Source organism: Schistocerca serialis, chromosome 2 (assembly GCF_023864345.2).
Source record: "Schistocerca serialis cubense isolate TAMUIC-IGC-003099 chromosome 2, iqSchSeri2.2, whole genome shotgun sequence".
In the NCBI taxonomy this organism is placed as follows: Eukaryota; Metazoa; Arthropoda; class Insecta; order Orthoptera; family Acrididae; genus Schistocerca; species Schistocerca serialis.
The window spans coordinates 777,939,959-777,954,920 of NC_064639.1; the positions used below are offsets into that span (position 1 = coordinate 777,939,959).

Consider the following 14,962-nt stretch of genomic DNA (forward strand, 5'->3'; position numbering starts at 1 on the left):
TGAAAAAAGGAATTCCAGAAGTTCTCTTTTCCTAGACAGTGCAATCGCCCACCCGAAAGTATCAAATATGTAATTGGATTAGTTCGCGCCGGTTGCAACCAGCCTCACATGGAGCGCGGGATTATTTACACATTCAAGTCCCATTACAGGAGATTTTTCATACAGTCTCTTACTCTTAGTGTTGAAGAAGTCTAAAGTGCATTTGCTCATGCAAAGCCAGTTTTTATAGTATCTTGAACGCAGTAAATAAGACTGGACTAGCAGTAAGGGGAATAAAGCCAGAACCGGTCACTAAGTGCTCCAACAAAGCGGGGTTTGCAGGTGATGAACAAGGCGCTTCTGTACTCATCAAAACTGAAGAAAATGCAGCAGCAATTGCTGAATTATTTCAAAACAAAACATTTTAAGTGGTCGAAATGACTGTAGTCAAAGTGATGTCTTTCTGTCAACTCACTCTACTTTTTCTTTAGCAACAGATCTAACAGAAATCCGCAACGCAGAAGGTGATGAGAAGAACGCAAAGGAAGAAGAAAAGGAGCAAAATGTGTCTGGAAAAATTAATACGCCTGAAGAAGCTATTACATGCGTAAACGATGTTATGCAATTTGTAGGGCCCACACACTCTCCAAAGCTGTTGGAACTACGGTACAGTGCAAAACTGCGTAGAAACAACACATCTGAACAGGAAATTCAGATTTCCCTCTTTGATATGTGGCGAAAAAATAAAATGAAAAGCAAATAAACACTGGCACTATATGTATACACCACAACAGACGAATTTACCGTTACAGTAAAAATATAGACATACCGTATTATGTATCAATTATTGTAATTAGTATAATACTCTAGTATTGTATTGTGCAATATACAGGAAGTGAACATTTAGCGTACAGAAGTAAAGATACGTAAATACATGCATAATTAAAAAGTTATACTTTTTTGCATGATGCTAGACAAATTTTATATAGCCTAATGTGTTTTGTTTGGAATAGAAACTTGTTCAATTTCGAAAATTGTTTCAGTATCAAGTGATTCCGTTTTCAACGAGTTTTACTTACGCATACGTTGCCCTGTGATCGTGTCTTGATTGCATGTCGACGATGTGTTACTGTGTCTGACACCTCTCCGAAGTCTTAAGAGTCTGGCTCTTCATCTTTGGATCCAAGTTGTTTTTTTTTTCCCCGTGTCTGTGCGGATTATGTGAGAGAATCTTGTTCTCCTCCTAGAAGATCAAAATGTTTGAGGTTAGAATGCGTTCTAGGACCCCACAACAGAAGAACGTCAGCGATATTAATGTGTAATCTGTGTGCACCTGACCTTTTACCAACTTTGTGAGCAGGGGTGACATGCAAATTTTTTTCCAATTTATTCGCTGTGCAAGAGATTGTCGATAAATATGAGCTAGGAGAGGCACTGATTCCGCAACGTAGTCAATGTAAAGCCAAACTGCAATTCCGTCAGGGTCTGGTGCCTTCTTCACTCTGAATATTTTTGAATGTTCAGGGGCCTGATATCCACGGTTCTCGTTTTTTAGTCTCTGCAGCGGCAGACTTGGTATACTGTTATCTTCATTCCTAAATATACCCGTCACAGTTTTCGTACGGCTATCTATGGCCAGGAGCGAGATAATGCATGAAACTCTTGATCAGAGTTATGTCGTGCCTGGCTTTCAGAAAGAGTTTACAAAGTGCGAGTTAAAGCCTGATGTTCTAGAGCCGCTTCCAGTCTCGCCTCCCGATCTTCACTGAATTCTTGAGACCGCGCTGTCTTTTAGCCTTTCTAGTGTATTGAGCAGCACACAGCCATTTCCTAGCGATTTTTACTCGTAACTAAATCAAAATATAATAAGTAGGCACACAAATCACATAGCAGACTCAATAAATTCGTCTTTCCTGGCCAAGACGTCAAATATAAGAAAACCTATGGCAAGAAGCAAAGCGATTTAGTTAAGCGTTTAAAACAAAAAACGATATCAGTAAATCTGTATAGGCTATCTTAACCAAGTAAAGTCAGTATTAGTTTCTATTCGTAAAGGTAAGACTGCAGCTCTTAATTCTGTCGCTGACGTGAACTTCAGAAAATACTTACGTCGCTGAAGTAAAAAGAAAAACAAATGTGCCATCTATTGGTTCTTTCTTGCACTAAGAAACCAACAGTGACATATATTCTTTCTTCCGTTTACTACACCGAACTGCTAAGCTGAACTGACTACTAAAACTTTAAATTAAGACATATTTTTTTCTGTGAGCCGATTTCGATGAAGGAAAGCCTATACGTCGCCCCAAACTACGCTAAAGTTATCCATGAAAACCCCATGAAAATTTGCCAAGTAGTTCTAGAGATTAGCATGTTCAGACAGACAAAGATTTTAAAAATCGTCGTATTATATTTTGTTGCGCTCCCTACATAATCCACAATCTGTTTTTAGCAAATATTTTCAGTGCACAGACACGAAAGTTGTACAGTTTTGTTATTGGTATCTAGATGATAATGGTACTCAGTACGTCCTATTGGGCAGCGAATGCTGAACTGAAACGAAACTTACACCCTGTGTGCTCCATAGAAGCACAGTACATCCACTAATCTTCCTAATGTAAGTAAACAATTCGTCAAATGAGGTCATTAGCATTATTACATTCTTAGCTTACGAAGTTACTGTCTACAGGAAAATACACGATTATTCATGAAACGACTGTTGGAATAACTATGGATTTCCCATAGTCTCCGGCAGTGACCAAATTCTTTATGGAGCAGTCTGAGCAACATGCATTAAATTTGTCTCCATTTCGTCCGTCTTCATTTTATCGTTATTTTGACGATACGTTTGTGGTGTAGCCACATGGCTGCTCTTGAGCAGTTTCTTGAAAACATGAATAGCACGCATCCAAGCATCTAGTTCACTGTCGAATCCGACAGAGAGGGAATGTGGCCATTTTAATCTTTTGTGCAACGAAATCTGTTGGGTCTCTCGGCCACTCTGTGTACAGGAGACTGATGCAATTTGATTCATATCTCAGCGCACACAGTTTCCACCATCCAGTCCAGAAGAGATCGGCTTTAAATAAATTGATGTACAGAGCTACAACTGGTTCTGACGAGGACCACTTTGATTCCTAAATGATTCATCCAAAGTATGTTTTCCGAAAGAACGGTTACGGTTATAAGAATCAACGGTAACAACTGTAACCCGACCAGCGGATATAATCTTAGCAGTACATGCAAGCAAGCAGTAGACGCTGAACAGAAATAGAGACATTGTGTACGCTCCTACAGGAGATGTGGCGCCACCGGTGCTTAAGTAATTTCTAACCAATCACAAGCCTTCTACGAGATATAGACAGCACAGCAGCAGTAGCCATGACAGTCAGTTGCCCTTGATGAAGAGAATGATGGTAATGGTCGAAAGCTTGTGGTTTTATCCAAAGCTGAAGGGAAGGACTTCGTTCTGAAACGCAGGAAGACATCGACAAAATTTACACTTTCTGTAATGAATGGCAGCTTTCTTTAAACGTGCATAATTGGAAAACAACTCTGACAAGAAAGAGAAATACCTCTATAGCATCCAACTGCGAGATGATTGGTAAATATGTAAGCCCATGACAATCTTTATTTACAAATACAGATACTTTCCATTTTTGAACAGAAATTTGTTAACATCGAGGATAGATTTAAGTGTCAGGAAGTCATTTTTGAAAATATTTGTATGGAGTGTAGCCATGTATGGAAGTGAAACATGGACGATAAATAGTTTGGACAAGAAGAGAATAGAAGCTTTCGAAATGTGGTGCTACAGAAGAATGCTGAAGATTAGATGGGTAGATCCCATAACTAATGAGGAGGTATTGAATAGAATTGGGGAGAAGAGGAGTTTGTGGCACAACTTGACATGAAGAAGGGACCGGTTGGTAGGACGTGCTCTGAGGCATCAAAGGATCACCAGATTAGTATTGGAGGGCAGCGTGGAGCGTAAAAATCGTAGAGGGAGACCAAGAGATGAATACATTAAGCAGATTCAGAAGGATGTAGGTTGCAGTAAGTACTGGGAGATGAAGAAGCTTGCACAGTATAGAGTAGCATGGAGAGCTGCATCAAACCAGTCTCAGGACGGAAGACCACAACAACAACGAGACCATAAGAAATGCTGAACGGTATAGAAAACTCCTTTCCGTTGTGGTGTTGGAGGAAAGTCCTTAGAATTCCACGGACTGCAAAAAGAACGAATAGGTCAATATTACAGCAAACAAAACCATATCGCTCCTTGGAAAGTGTGGTACTGAAATGGAAACTGATCAACTGTAGATAGGGCACATCATGAGAAGAAAAGATTCGCTGGAAAAGACTTTAATGTTGGAGAAGATCGAAGACACAAGGAGAAGCGGGCGAAAAATGATGAGACGGATCGATGGCATCACAGACGCAATGCATTCCAATCTGCAAAGTATTTGGGAGATTGTACAGGGCGAAAGAAATTGGCGTGGAATCACGGAGAGTCGTAATCGACTAAACAATTAGAGAGAGAGATTGGGGAGGGGAGGGGGGAGAGAGAGAGACTAAAAAACGAAATTGAATGGGACAAACACTAAAATCTGTAGTACGTCACTCTAAAATTTTGAAGGCTTCGATTTGTTGGAAGGGTTCTGTCAAAACCCAATCCATCTGCAAATGAAATCACATATAAAACGGTAGTGCGATTGATTCTAGGGTACTCCTCCAGCTCGTGGATTGATTCTCTAGTAGGCACAACAGTAGACATCGAATGAACGCAGAGATTCATTGCTAAGATCGTAACAGGTCAGCATTGCCCCTAGGAGAGTATCTGCAGGCAACTTAAATGACAATCTTCGGAAGACCGGCGATGTTCATGGGAAATCCGGTTCAGTATATTTACAGGATCGGTATTTGAGGACAACTGTGTCACAGTTCTACTGCTACTATCACGTATCTCTCGTATGGATGATGACAATAAAGTAAGAGAGATTATGATGCGTTCCCGTTGACACTGTTGTGTTCTTCAGTCCAAAGACTGATTTGGTGTAAATGTCCACAGTAGTCTACCCTGTGCAAGCCTCTCCATCTCTGCTAAGTACTGCAATCTGTTTCCATTGGAAGTTGCCACCTGCAGTCAAGCCTTCGTCTCCCTCTTCAAGTTTTACCGCACACAGTTGCCTCCACCACTAAAGTGACAATTTCTTGGTGCGTCAGGATGTGTCCTGTCAACCGATCCTTTCGTTTAGTCAAGTCGCCTCACGAATTTCTACCCTCCCTAATTTGAGTCAATACCTCTTTATTAGTCATCGGATCTACCCATCTAACTCTCAGCCTTCTTCTGTAGCAAAAGATTTCAAAATCTTCTGTTTTCTTCTTGCCTGTACTGCAGATCGTCCACGTTTCACTTTCGTATATGTCTCCATTACAGACAAACGATTTCCTTTTTTTCTTTTACTTGCGCCTTTCTTCCACATCTGCGCAAGGTCGGCATGCTTATTATCGTATGTCGCATATTTAGTTTATAAGCTGGTCACACGCCCTTTCAGTCTCCAAACCGTTACCTCCACACTGCCCCCCCCCCTCCCCCAGGCACAGAATATAATTATATACCTTAACTGTCTGCCTGCAGTGCAATTGATGAGGAAGTGACGAAATTTTTCTGAGTGTTTGCTTATCTTATACATGAGGTCGTACTAGGGTACAGCCCGGTATTCAACTAGTGGGATGTGGGAACTGCCTAACATCATATCCAGGGCTGGCCGGCACACCGACCCTCGTCGTTAACCCATCGGTTGCATTCGATCAGGGGCTGGCGCACCTCCCCGCCCGGAAGCGGCGTTTTGACACGCTCGGCTACCCCGACAAGCATGACGCTTCAATTTATATTTGGTGTTAATAAATTTCTGTTTCCTTTGGAAATGCTTTTCTTTAACGCCTGTTTACAGTTCATATCCTCTCTACTTCGTTGATCGTTATTTTTCTGCTCAGTCGCGCAGGGTAACCAAGTGGTCTTGGGAGGCTTGTCACGGTCCGTGCGGCTCTCCCCGTCGGAGATTCGAGTCCTCCCTCGGGCATGGGTGTGTGTGTTGTGTCTAACGTAAGTTAGTTTAAGTTAGATTAAGTACTGCGAAAGCTTAAGGACCGATGACCTCAGCAGTTTGGTGCCATACGACCTTACCACAATTTTTTTTCCAAAATTTTGCTGCTCAAGCACCAAAACTCACCAACTAGTATCCCAGTCACATTTCGTTGATTTATTTTCGATTGCATAGTCTTATTTAATTCGACTATACTTCATTACTCTAGATTTACTGTTTCGCATTCATCCTATAACCTTCTTTCAAGATGCCATCCATTCCAATCAAGCGATGATCAAAGTTATTTTGTCTCCTTTCACAGTATTACAATTTCATCTGCAAATATTATAGCGTGCATACAGAGGCGAATTGATAATTATTTTTCCCTCACTCAATACGTGAATGAAATAGTACATAAAATTGTAACAAAATAGGCTTTTCCTAGTCTTGTACAATGGGTTCAGAAATCTATGTGTAAATGTGGATATATTTTCGGTTGTATAATGGGCGATAAGAAAGCTTCCATTCGAGGGCTGTACAGTCCGGAATCGGTATGCCAATCAGGCGAAATTGCCGCGAGCACTGAGGCAAGCATCCAACCGGCGGACCAGGATGAAGATACTCATTTGGTAAAACACCTTACCCTGCTGTCCGAAAAAGTCGTAGCTGCCTGCTGTGCATTGTCGTTCGACAGGAATCGTCGATCATTGCAGACCGTTTACAAGGTACCGAAGGCGGGATAATATCGTGGGAAGATATCTAGATTATAGGCTGGTGCTTCAGCGCCTTCCCCTTCAATTGGCGTAACTTCTGCATTACAAAATTTGCGATGTGGTGAGGTGGGTTATTGAACTGGATTGTACTATTGAATGCGTGAATTCCTAAGGGACCTAATTGCTGAGGTCATCGGTCCCTAGACTTACACACTACTTAAACTAATTTATGCTAAGAACAACACACCCACCCATGCCCGAGGGAAGACTCGAACCTCCGACGGGAGGGGCCGTACAATTCGTGACATGGCAAGTCTAACCGTGCACCCACTCCGCGCGTCTGACGTGCGTTATCATGAAGCATCAGCACCAATTGGCGCACAGTACCATAAGGATGGTTTTCCGACGGGCTCGTTTCCCCATACACATTCTTCATTCTCTGATAGATGTCTACGGGTGTCTGTCCTCCGGTTGCTAAGAAAAGAACAACAGCACTTTGGTCCTATTTGGCCACATTTAGTAATAACGTCGTCGTAGTTCCCGTTTCCGCATTTCATGCACGCACGTCCGAAAGCCATGAATGCCACACTGATCCCTGGTCTACATGGCGACGCTTATATAGGCGGATTGGGGTCGCGCTGAGACGCATATACACTGCAGCAACGCCCACAAAAAGAAACGGTTTGATCACTGCTTATACTTATCCATTTAGAGTGCCTATAGGCATACAAACACATTTTTTGTTTGGTTGATTTGGGGGGAGGAGAACAAACATCGAAGTCGTCGGTCCCATCGGATTACGAAAGGATGGGGAAGGATATCGGCCGTGCCCTTTCAAAGGAACCATCTCGGCATTTACCTGAAACGATTTAGGGAAATCACGGAAAACCTATATCAGGATGGCCGGGAGAGGGTTTGAACCGTCGTCCTTCCGAATGCGTGTCCAGTGTGCTAACCACTGCACTATGTCGCGCATCTCGCTCGGTACTTGTTGATGGCCTTCTACAGCGTACGTATCAGCTGTATGTCGCCAAAGGACAAGGAAGAAAAAATTAAAGAGATACAAACTCCTACAAAGTCTTACCCTCGGTCGTTCTTCCCGCGAAGAATTCGCAGCTGGAACAGGAAAATGATGAAGTTACTGTAGTAGAAAAATAGCACGTGCCACATACCCAAGATGATTCACGGAGTATAGCTGCAGTGAAGGTGAGTAGATATTTGGCCAAAATACAGTGCCACCATGATTTTCTATAGTATTAATTTCTTTTACAAGACATTTGCATCTGCCTTAGTAAAAAAAATTCTAAAAATCGATGTGTCACACAATTTTGGTATCAATTTCCACATGGAGCTCAGTCTTACAAAACAGTTATTCAGATTTCTCAGCAGTATATACAAAAATGAAAAATTGTTTCAGGATCTGTCTTGTGAAAACAAGTAGACGCTAAAAGCGGTGTGAAACTTTCTGGCTAACCAAAACTGTGCGGCTAACCGGTACTCAGACCTGCGACATTTCGCGCGCAAGTGATTTACCGACTGGGCTATCCACTCACGACTTACGATCCGCCCTCGCAGCTTTATTTCCTCCAATACCTCCTCCGCTGCCTTCAGAGAAGTTCTACATATACTACTGGCTATTAAAATTGCTACACTAAGAAGAAATGCGGATGATAAACCGGTATTCCTTGGACAAATATATTATACTAGAACTGACATGTGATTACATTTTCACGCAATTTGGGTGCATAGATCCTGAGAAATCACTACGCAGAACAACCACATCTGGCCGTAATAGCGGCCTTTATACGCCTGGACGTTGAGTCAAACAGCGCTTGGATGGTGTGTAAGGTACAGCTGCCCATGCAGCTTCAACACGATACCACAGTTCACCAAGAGTAGTGACTGAGGTATTGTGACGAGCCAGTTGCTCGGCCACCATTGACCAGACGTTTTCAATTGGTGAGAGATCTGGAGAATGTGCTGGCCAGGGCAGCAGTCGAACACTTTCTGTATCCAGAAAGGCCCGTACAGGACCTGCAACATGCGGTCGTGCATTATCCTGCTGGAATGTAGGGTTTCGCAGGGATCTAATGAAGGGTAGAGCCACGGGTCGTAACACATCTGAAATGTAACATCCATTGCTCCAAGTGCCGTCAATGCGAACAAGAGGTGACCGAGACGTGGAACCAGTGGAACCCCATACCATCACGCCGGGTGATACGCCAGTATGGTGATGACGAATACACACTTCCAATGTGCGTTCACCGCGATGTCGCAAAACACGGATGCGACCATCATGATGCTGTAAACAGAACCTGGATTCATCCGAAAAAATGCCGTTTTGCCTTTCGTGCACCGAGGTTCGTCATTGAGTACACCATCGCAGGCGCTCCTGTCTGTGATACAGGGTCAAGGGTAACCACAGCCATGGTCTCCGAGCTGATAGTCCATGCTGCTGCAAACGTCGTCGAACTGTTCGTGCAGATGGTTGTTGCCTTGGAAACGGCCCCATCTGTTGACTCAGGGATCGAGACGTGGCTGCACGATCCGTTACAGCCATGCGGATAAGATGCCTGTCATGTCGACTGCTAGTGATACGAGGCCGTTGGGGTCCAGCACGGCGTTCCGTATTACCCTCCTGAACCCACCGATTCCATATTCTGCTAATAGTCATCGGATTTCGACCAACGTGAGCAGCAATGTCGCGATACGATAAACCGCAATCGCGATAGGCTACAATCCGAACTTTATCAAAGTCGGAAACGTGATGATACGCATTTCTCCTCCTTACACGAGGCATCACAACAACGTTTCACCAGGCAACGCCGGTCAACTGTTATTTGTGTACGAGAAATCGGTTGGAAACTTTCCTCATGTCAACACGTTGTAGGCGTCGCCACCGGCGCCAACCTTGTGTGAATGCTCTGAAAAACTGATCATTTGCATATCACAGCATCTTGTTCCTGTCGGTTAAATTTCGCGTCTGTAACACGTCATCTTCGTGGTGTAGCAATTTTAATGGCCAATAGTGTACTTTGCGCGAATGCGTACTCGAATTGCTGAGTTGGCAGACCACTTTCCGCTGAAACGCAAGTGTCCCAGGTTCGAGTCCCGGTGCGGCAGACAGTTATAATCGGCCAGGAAGTTTTAAATCTCCACTGCAGAGTGAAAATTCTATGTAGTGAGTGAGGGCGGTGTCGATGTGGCAGGATAATGCAGCCGGTGCTGCTGGGGTACCTGCTGGACTACTTCACGCCGCCGCGCACCATGAGCAAGCACGTGGCGGCGCTGTACGCGGGCGGCGTCGTCGCGGCCACCGGCCTCAGCGCGCTGCTCTTCAACCACTACATGCTGGACGCGCTGCGCACCGGCATGCGCGTGCGCACCGCCTGCTGCTCGCTCATCTACAGGAAGGTGAGGCCGCCGCGCCGCGCTCTTCTCTGATTCTGTGCCTTTCTCCCATCACCTAGCGGTTGGCCGCGCACGCGATTTGCTAGCGATCACAGCAACACGGCGCTGAATCCGACCTTGCCCTTATGTCATACACTGAGGGGAGGGGTGGGGGGGGGGGTAGACGAAATTATATGGCATGCTGATCCTATTTATAGACGCTGCCATCGGAGCACAAAAAGGCTCCTGTTTAATGAAAGAGTCTGACTGAAAAGTGAAGTACCAGTTGGCTCAATCTACCTTCTTCACCACCTTTAAATTTTTTTTGCAGAAATATTGGCATGCGGACACATTTAACATGCGCCTCACCTGTCACCCCTACAAGCTGCCCTAATTGTAACTCGCTCACACCCACTAGTCCATCGCTGTAAGTCTCACATGTCCATCCACTCCCAACTGCCCATTGTCTCTAGCTCACTCCGCCCTACTGGTTTTCATTACCTCTGTGTAACTCTCCAGCTTATCACGGTCTCCTGTCTCATAGCCACAGTGACCATAGTTCTGTCCTGCTACTAGTGTGTGTTCTCACTTCACTGTCTCCTCCTGCTCTCTCGTACTCTTATTATAGTGAAGAGCCAAGTGAACTGCTACACTTGCCTAATATCGTGTAGGCCCACGGCGAGCACGTATAAGTGCCGCAACACGACTAATATCTGAAGTAGTGCTGAAGGGAATCGATAATATGAATCCTGCAGCGCTGTCCATAAATCTGTAAGAGTACGCGGGGGTGGAGATCTCTTCTGAACAGTACGTTGCAAGGCACCCAGATATCCTCAATGTTCATGCCTGGAGAGTTTGGTGGCCAGCGGAAACGCTTAAGCCCCGAAGAGCCTGGAGTCACTCTGTAGCAATTCTGGACGTGTGTGGCGTCGTATTGCCCTGCTGGAATTACACAAGTCCGTTGGAATCCACAATGGACATGAAGTGATGCAGGTGACAGACAGGATGCTTACGTACTTGTCACATGTCACAGTCGTATCAAGACGTATCAGGAGTCCCATATCACTCCAACTGCACACGCCCTACATCATTACTGAGCCTCCACCAGCTTGATCAGTCACCTGCTGACATGCAGGATCTATGGATTCATGAGGTTGTCTTTATACCCATACACGTCCATCCGCTCGATAAAATTTGGAACGGGACTCATCCGACCAGGCAACAACATATTTCCAGCCATCAACAGTCCAGTGACGGTATTGACGGGCCCAGGCGAGGCGTAAAGCTTTATGTCGTGCGGTCATCAGGGATATACGAGTGGGCTTTAGACTCCGAAAGCCCATATCGATGAGGTTTCGTTGAATGGTTCGCACGCTGACACTTGTTGATGGCCCAGCACTGAAATCTGCAGCAATTTGCGGAAGCGTTGCACTTCTGTCACGTTGATCGATTCTCTTCAGTCGTCGTTGGTCCCTTTCTTGCAGGATCTTTCTCCGGCCTCAGCGATGACGAAGATTTGATGTTTTATCGGATTCCTGATATTCACGGTAGTCTCGTGAAATGGTCGTAAGAGAATATCCCCACCTCATCGGTGCCTCGGAAATGCTGTGTCCCATCGCTCGTGTGCCAACTGTTACACCACGTTCAAACTCGCCTAAATCTTGTAACTATGAAGGCTTTCCCGGCGTAATAATTGATAATATTCTTCTCGGGTATGCAGCCGGATCATAACGTCTTCATGACACAATATCTCCACCGTCCAACTGGCCGCCGTCTTCAGGTGAGAGTGCTGGTGCACGATCTCGCCGGCGGTCCCTATATAGGCCGCAGAAGACCCACAACGCGTGCGCGAGAAGGTGCCCTAACTGCCCTCTAGCGCAGTAAACATACCGCGCCGCCAGTGGTGGAAACAGGCGAAATCGAGATATCGCTGTCAAAAATTTAAAAAAAAGAAAAAATTTTAAATTTTGTTCCGACGATCGAAACATATACCGTTGTTTTTTAATGTCAGATAACACCGGGTCGCAAGTCTTACTTAAAAGATAACGCTTGTCTCTATTAATAAGATTGTCAGATAAACGAATCTCTATGGATTCTTTTAAAACACAGTCCCAATAGCGAGATGCAGGGGCAACCATTTGTGTCTCGTCATATAGCATTCTGTGTCCCTCGGTGAGACAGTGCTCCGCCACTGCAGATTTCCCAGGTTGAAGCAGCCGTGTGTGCCGCTGATGCTCAACACATCGATCCTGAATGGTCCGGATTGTCTGACCAATATAAGCCTTCCCACAGTGGCAAGGGATCTTGTACACACCGGGCTTCCTCAAATCCAAGTCATTCGTAACAGAGCCAAGAAGCGCTCTAATCTTGGCTGGCGGACGAAAAATACTTTTGATATGATATCTATTCAGAATTCTTCCTATCTTCGAGGAAATGCTCCCAGCAAAAGGCAGAAAAGGCACCGATTTGCAGGTATCTTCTGATGGTTCAGGCGAAGGTCCAAACTGGAAAGCACGACGGATCTGTTTGTCTGTATAGCCATTCTGCTTGAACACAACCTTAAGATGGTCCAATTCTTGTGTCAAGCTTTCTACATCTGGAATGGCATAAGCTCTTATCGCCAACGTCCGCAGGACCCCCGTACATTGGAACGATGGATGACAGCTAGAAGCATGCAGCTAACGGACCGTGTGCATAGGCTTTCGATAAACACTGTGTCCCAGTGTCCCATCATCCTTTCTGTACACCAGAACATCCAGAAACGGAAGCTTTCCATCACTTTCCACCTCCATGGTAAACTTGATGCTAGGATGCAGGGAATTAAAATGATCTAGGAGGCGGTCAGGAGCTTCCCTCCCATGAGGCCACACGATAAACGTATCGTCAACGTACCTCCAGAAACAGGTTGGTTTTAAGGACGCCGTCTTCAGCGCCATGTATCTCGATTTCGCCTGTTTCCACCACTGGCGGCGCGGTATGATTACTGCGCTAGAGGGCAGTTACGGCACCTTCTCGAGCACTCGTTGTGGGTCTTCTGCGGCCTACATAGGGGCCGCCGCTTGCGCTGGGAAGTCAGTTCCGGCGAGATCGTGCACCAGCACTCTCACCTGAAGATGGCGGCCAGTTGGACCGCGGAAATATTGTGTCATGAAGACGTTATGATCCGGCTGCATACCCGAGAAGAATATTATCGCTTAAATCTTGATAACGTGTCATTGTAGCAGCAGTAACCGATCTAACAACTGCGCCACACACTTGTGTTACATAGGCGTTGCCGACCGCATCGCCGTATTCTGCCTGTTTACATATATCTGTATTTGAATACGCATGCCTATACCAATTTCTTTGGCGCTTCAATGTATATTTTTGCCTCACACCCAATTTTACGTGCGTATTCTACTTGTAGATGGGGGGGGGGGGGGTAACTTTGTATCTCTGTATCTTGGAAACGGACAAAGCTATCGAGAAAAGTTTTCAAGATTGTTTGAAATCGGGAGCTTACTAATATACCCCAAAAATTTAAGTCATTTTCTGTGCATAGCCATCTCAGAATAAGCGGCTCGGTTTTTGTGCCCGAAACCGTGTTTTTCGGGCTTTCTCAGGAACTGCCCATGAACTACCTGGTGTCTCCATAAACCCCTTAAGGCGCACCGTAGACCACACCTAATACAAAAAGAACCAACCTGTTTGCTCAGTTTGCCTAAGCCGGAATAAGTGAAAAATATTCCAAATTTGACCCTGTAATATAGGTTACAGTTAGACTAGCCTTCTGTCTGCTACGCAAATGGTCCCTAGACCAAGGGCTGCCCAAAATACCTTTCTACCACTAGTAGAACCCGAGGTTTGAGCTCCGGAAAAAAACCGTTTATACGTACGGCATTTTGGAATATATTAGGTAGAGGATGCTGTCACATGCGTACCGATAACACATCAACAGCAAAGATGACAATGCATCAAAACAACTTAGTAACCGGAAATGTCGCAGTATGCCTGAAGAGATGGTGCGAATGGGACTCTTATACTGAAGGAATGGAGGTAAGTGTCCCGTCTGGTTACCCAGATCTGGGTCGTCCCTTGTTTTTCTAAATCATCTAAGACGGATATCAGGATGATTCCTTCGAAAAACACACTACCAATTTCTTTCCCCTTCCTTAAACAATCCCTCTTATTTGTCTCGATTTCAAATGGTTCAAATGGCTCTAATCACTATGGGAGTTAACATCTGAGGTCAGCAGTCCCCTAGACTACTTAAACCTAACTAACCTAAGGACATCACACACATCCATGCCCGAGGCAGGATTCGAACCTGCTACAGTAACTGTCGCGCGGTTCCAGACAGTAGCGCCTAGAACCGCTCTACTGCTGCGGACGGCCTCAATTTCACACCTCAACCGTTGTCCATTATCCTGCGGGGAGAACTGTCACGTAGTACGTCCAGGCACACATGGCTCCCTGCCCGATATTGGACGCTCTTGCTGACTTGTTCACAGTTGTTACGTTTTTATAGGTGCCCTTCATACCCTTCTAGGATCACGAGTTTTGCCGCTTATCCAAATGCTAGCTATATAATTCGATACCTGAGGCAACTTGAGGTTATCGCCCTGCATCATCACATCCATATAGGGCCGAATACTACACATGGTGTTCTTGAATCACCTTAACCGGATGTACCCCTGCGAGTGAGTGACAGGATATGTTGATTAGGCATTGATTTCACAACTGACATGCTGCGCTCGTTAGCCCTTAGCTGCTGGCGTCTATTAAACCAGATTAGAGCAGGGCTAAGTGATCACC

At 45.1% G+C, this 14,962-nt stretch overlaps 1 protein-coding gene across 1 annotated transcript in view; it reads left to right on the top strand.

Moving 5' to 3' along the window:
- LOC126455701 (ATP-binding cassette sub-family C member 4-like) overlaps positions 1-14,962 on the top strand; it is a 285,023-nt gene that overhangs the window by 79,683 nt on the left and 190,378 nt on the right. Inside the window, exon 4 of the mRNA XM_050091469.1 lies at positions 9,988-10,192. Within this exon, the coding sequence (XP_049947426.1) occupies positions 9,988-10,192 (205 nt within the window). The remainder of the gene's footprint in view (positions 1-9,987; positions 10,193-14,962) is intronic.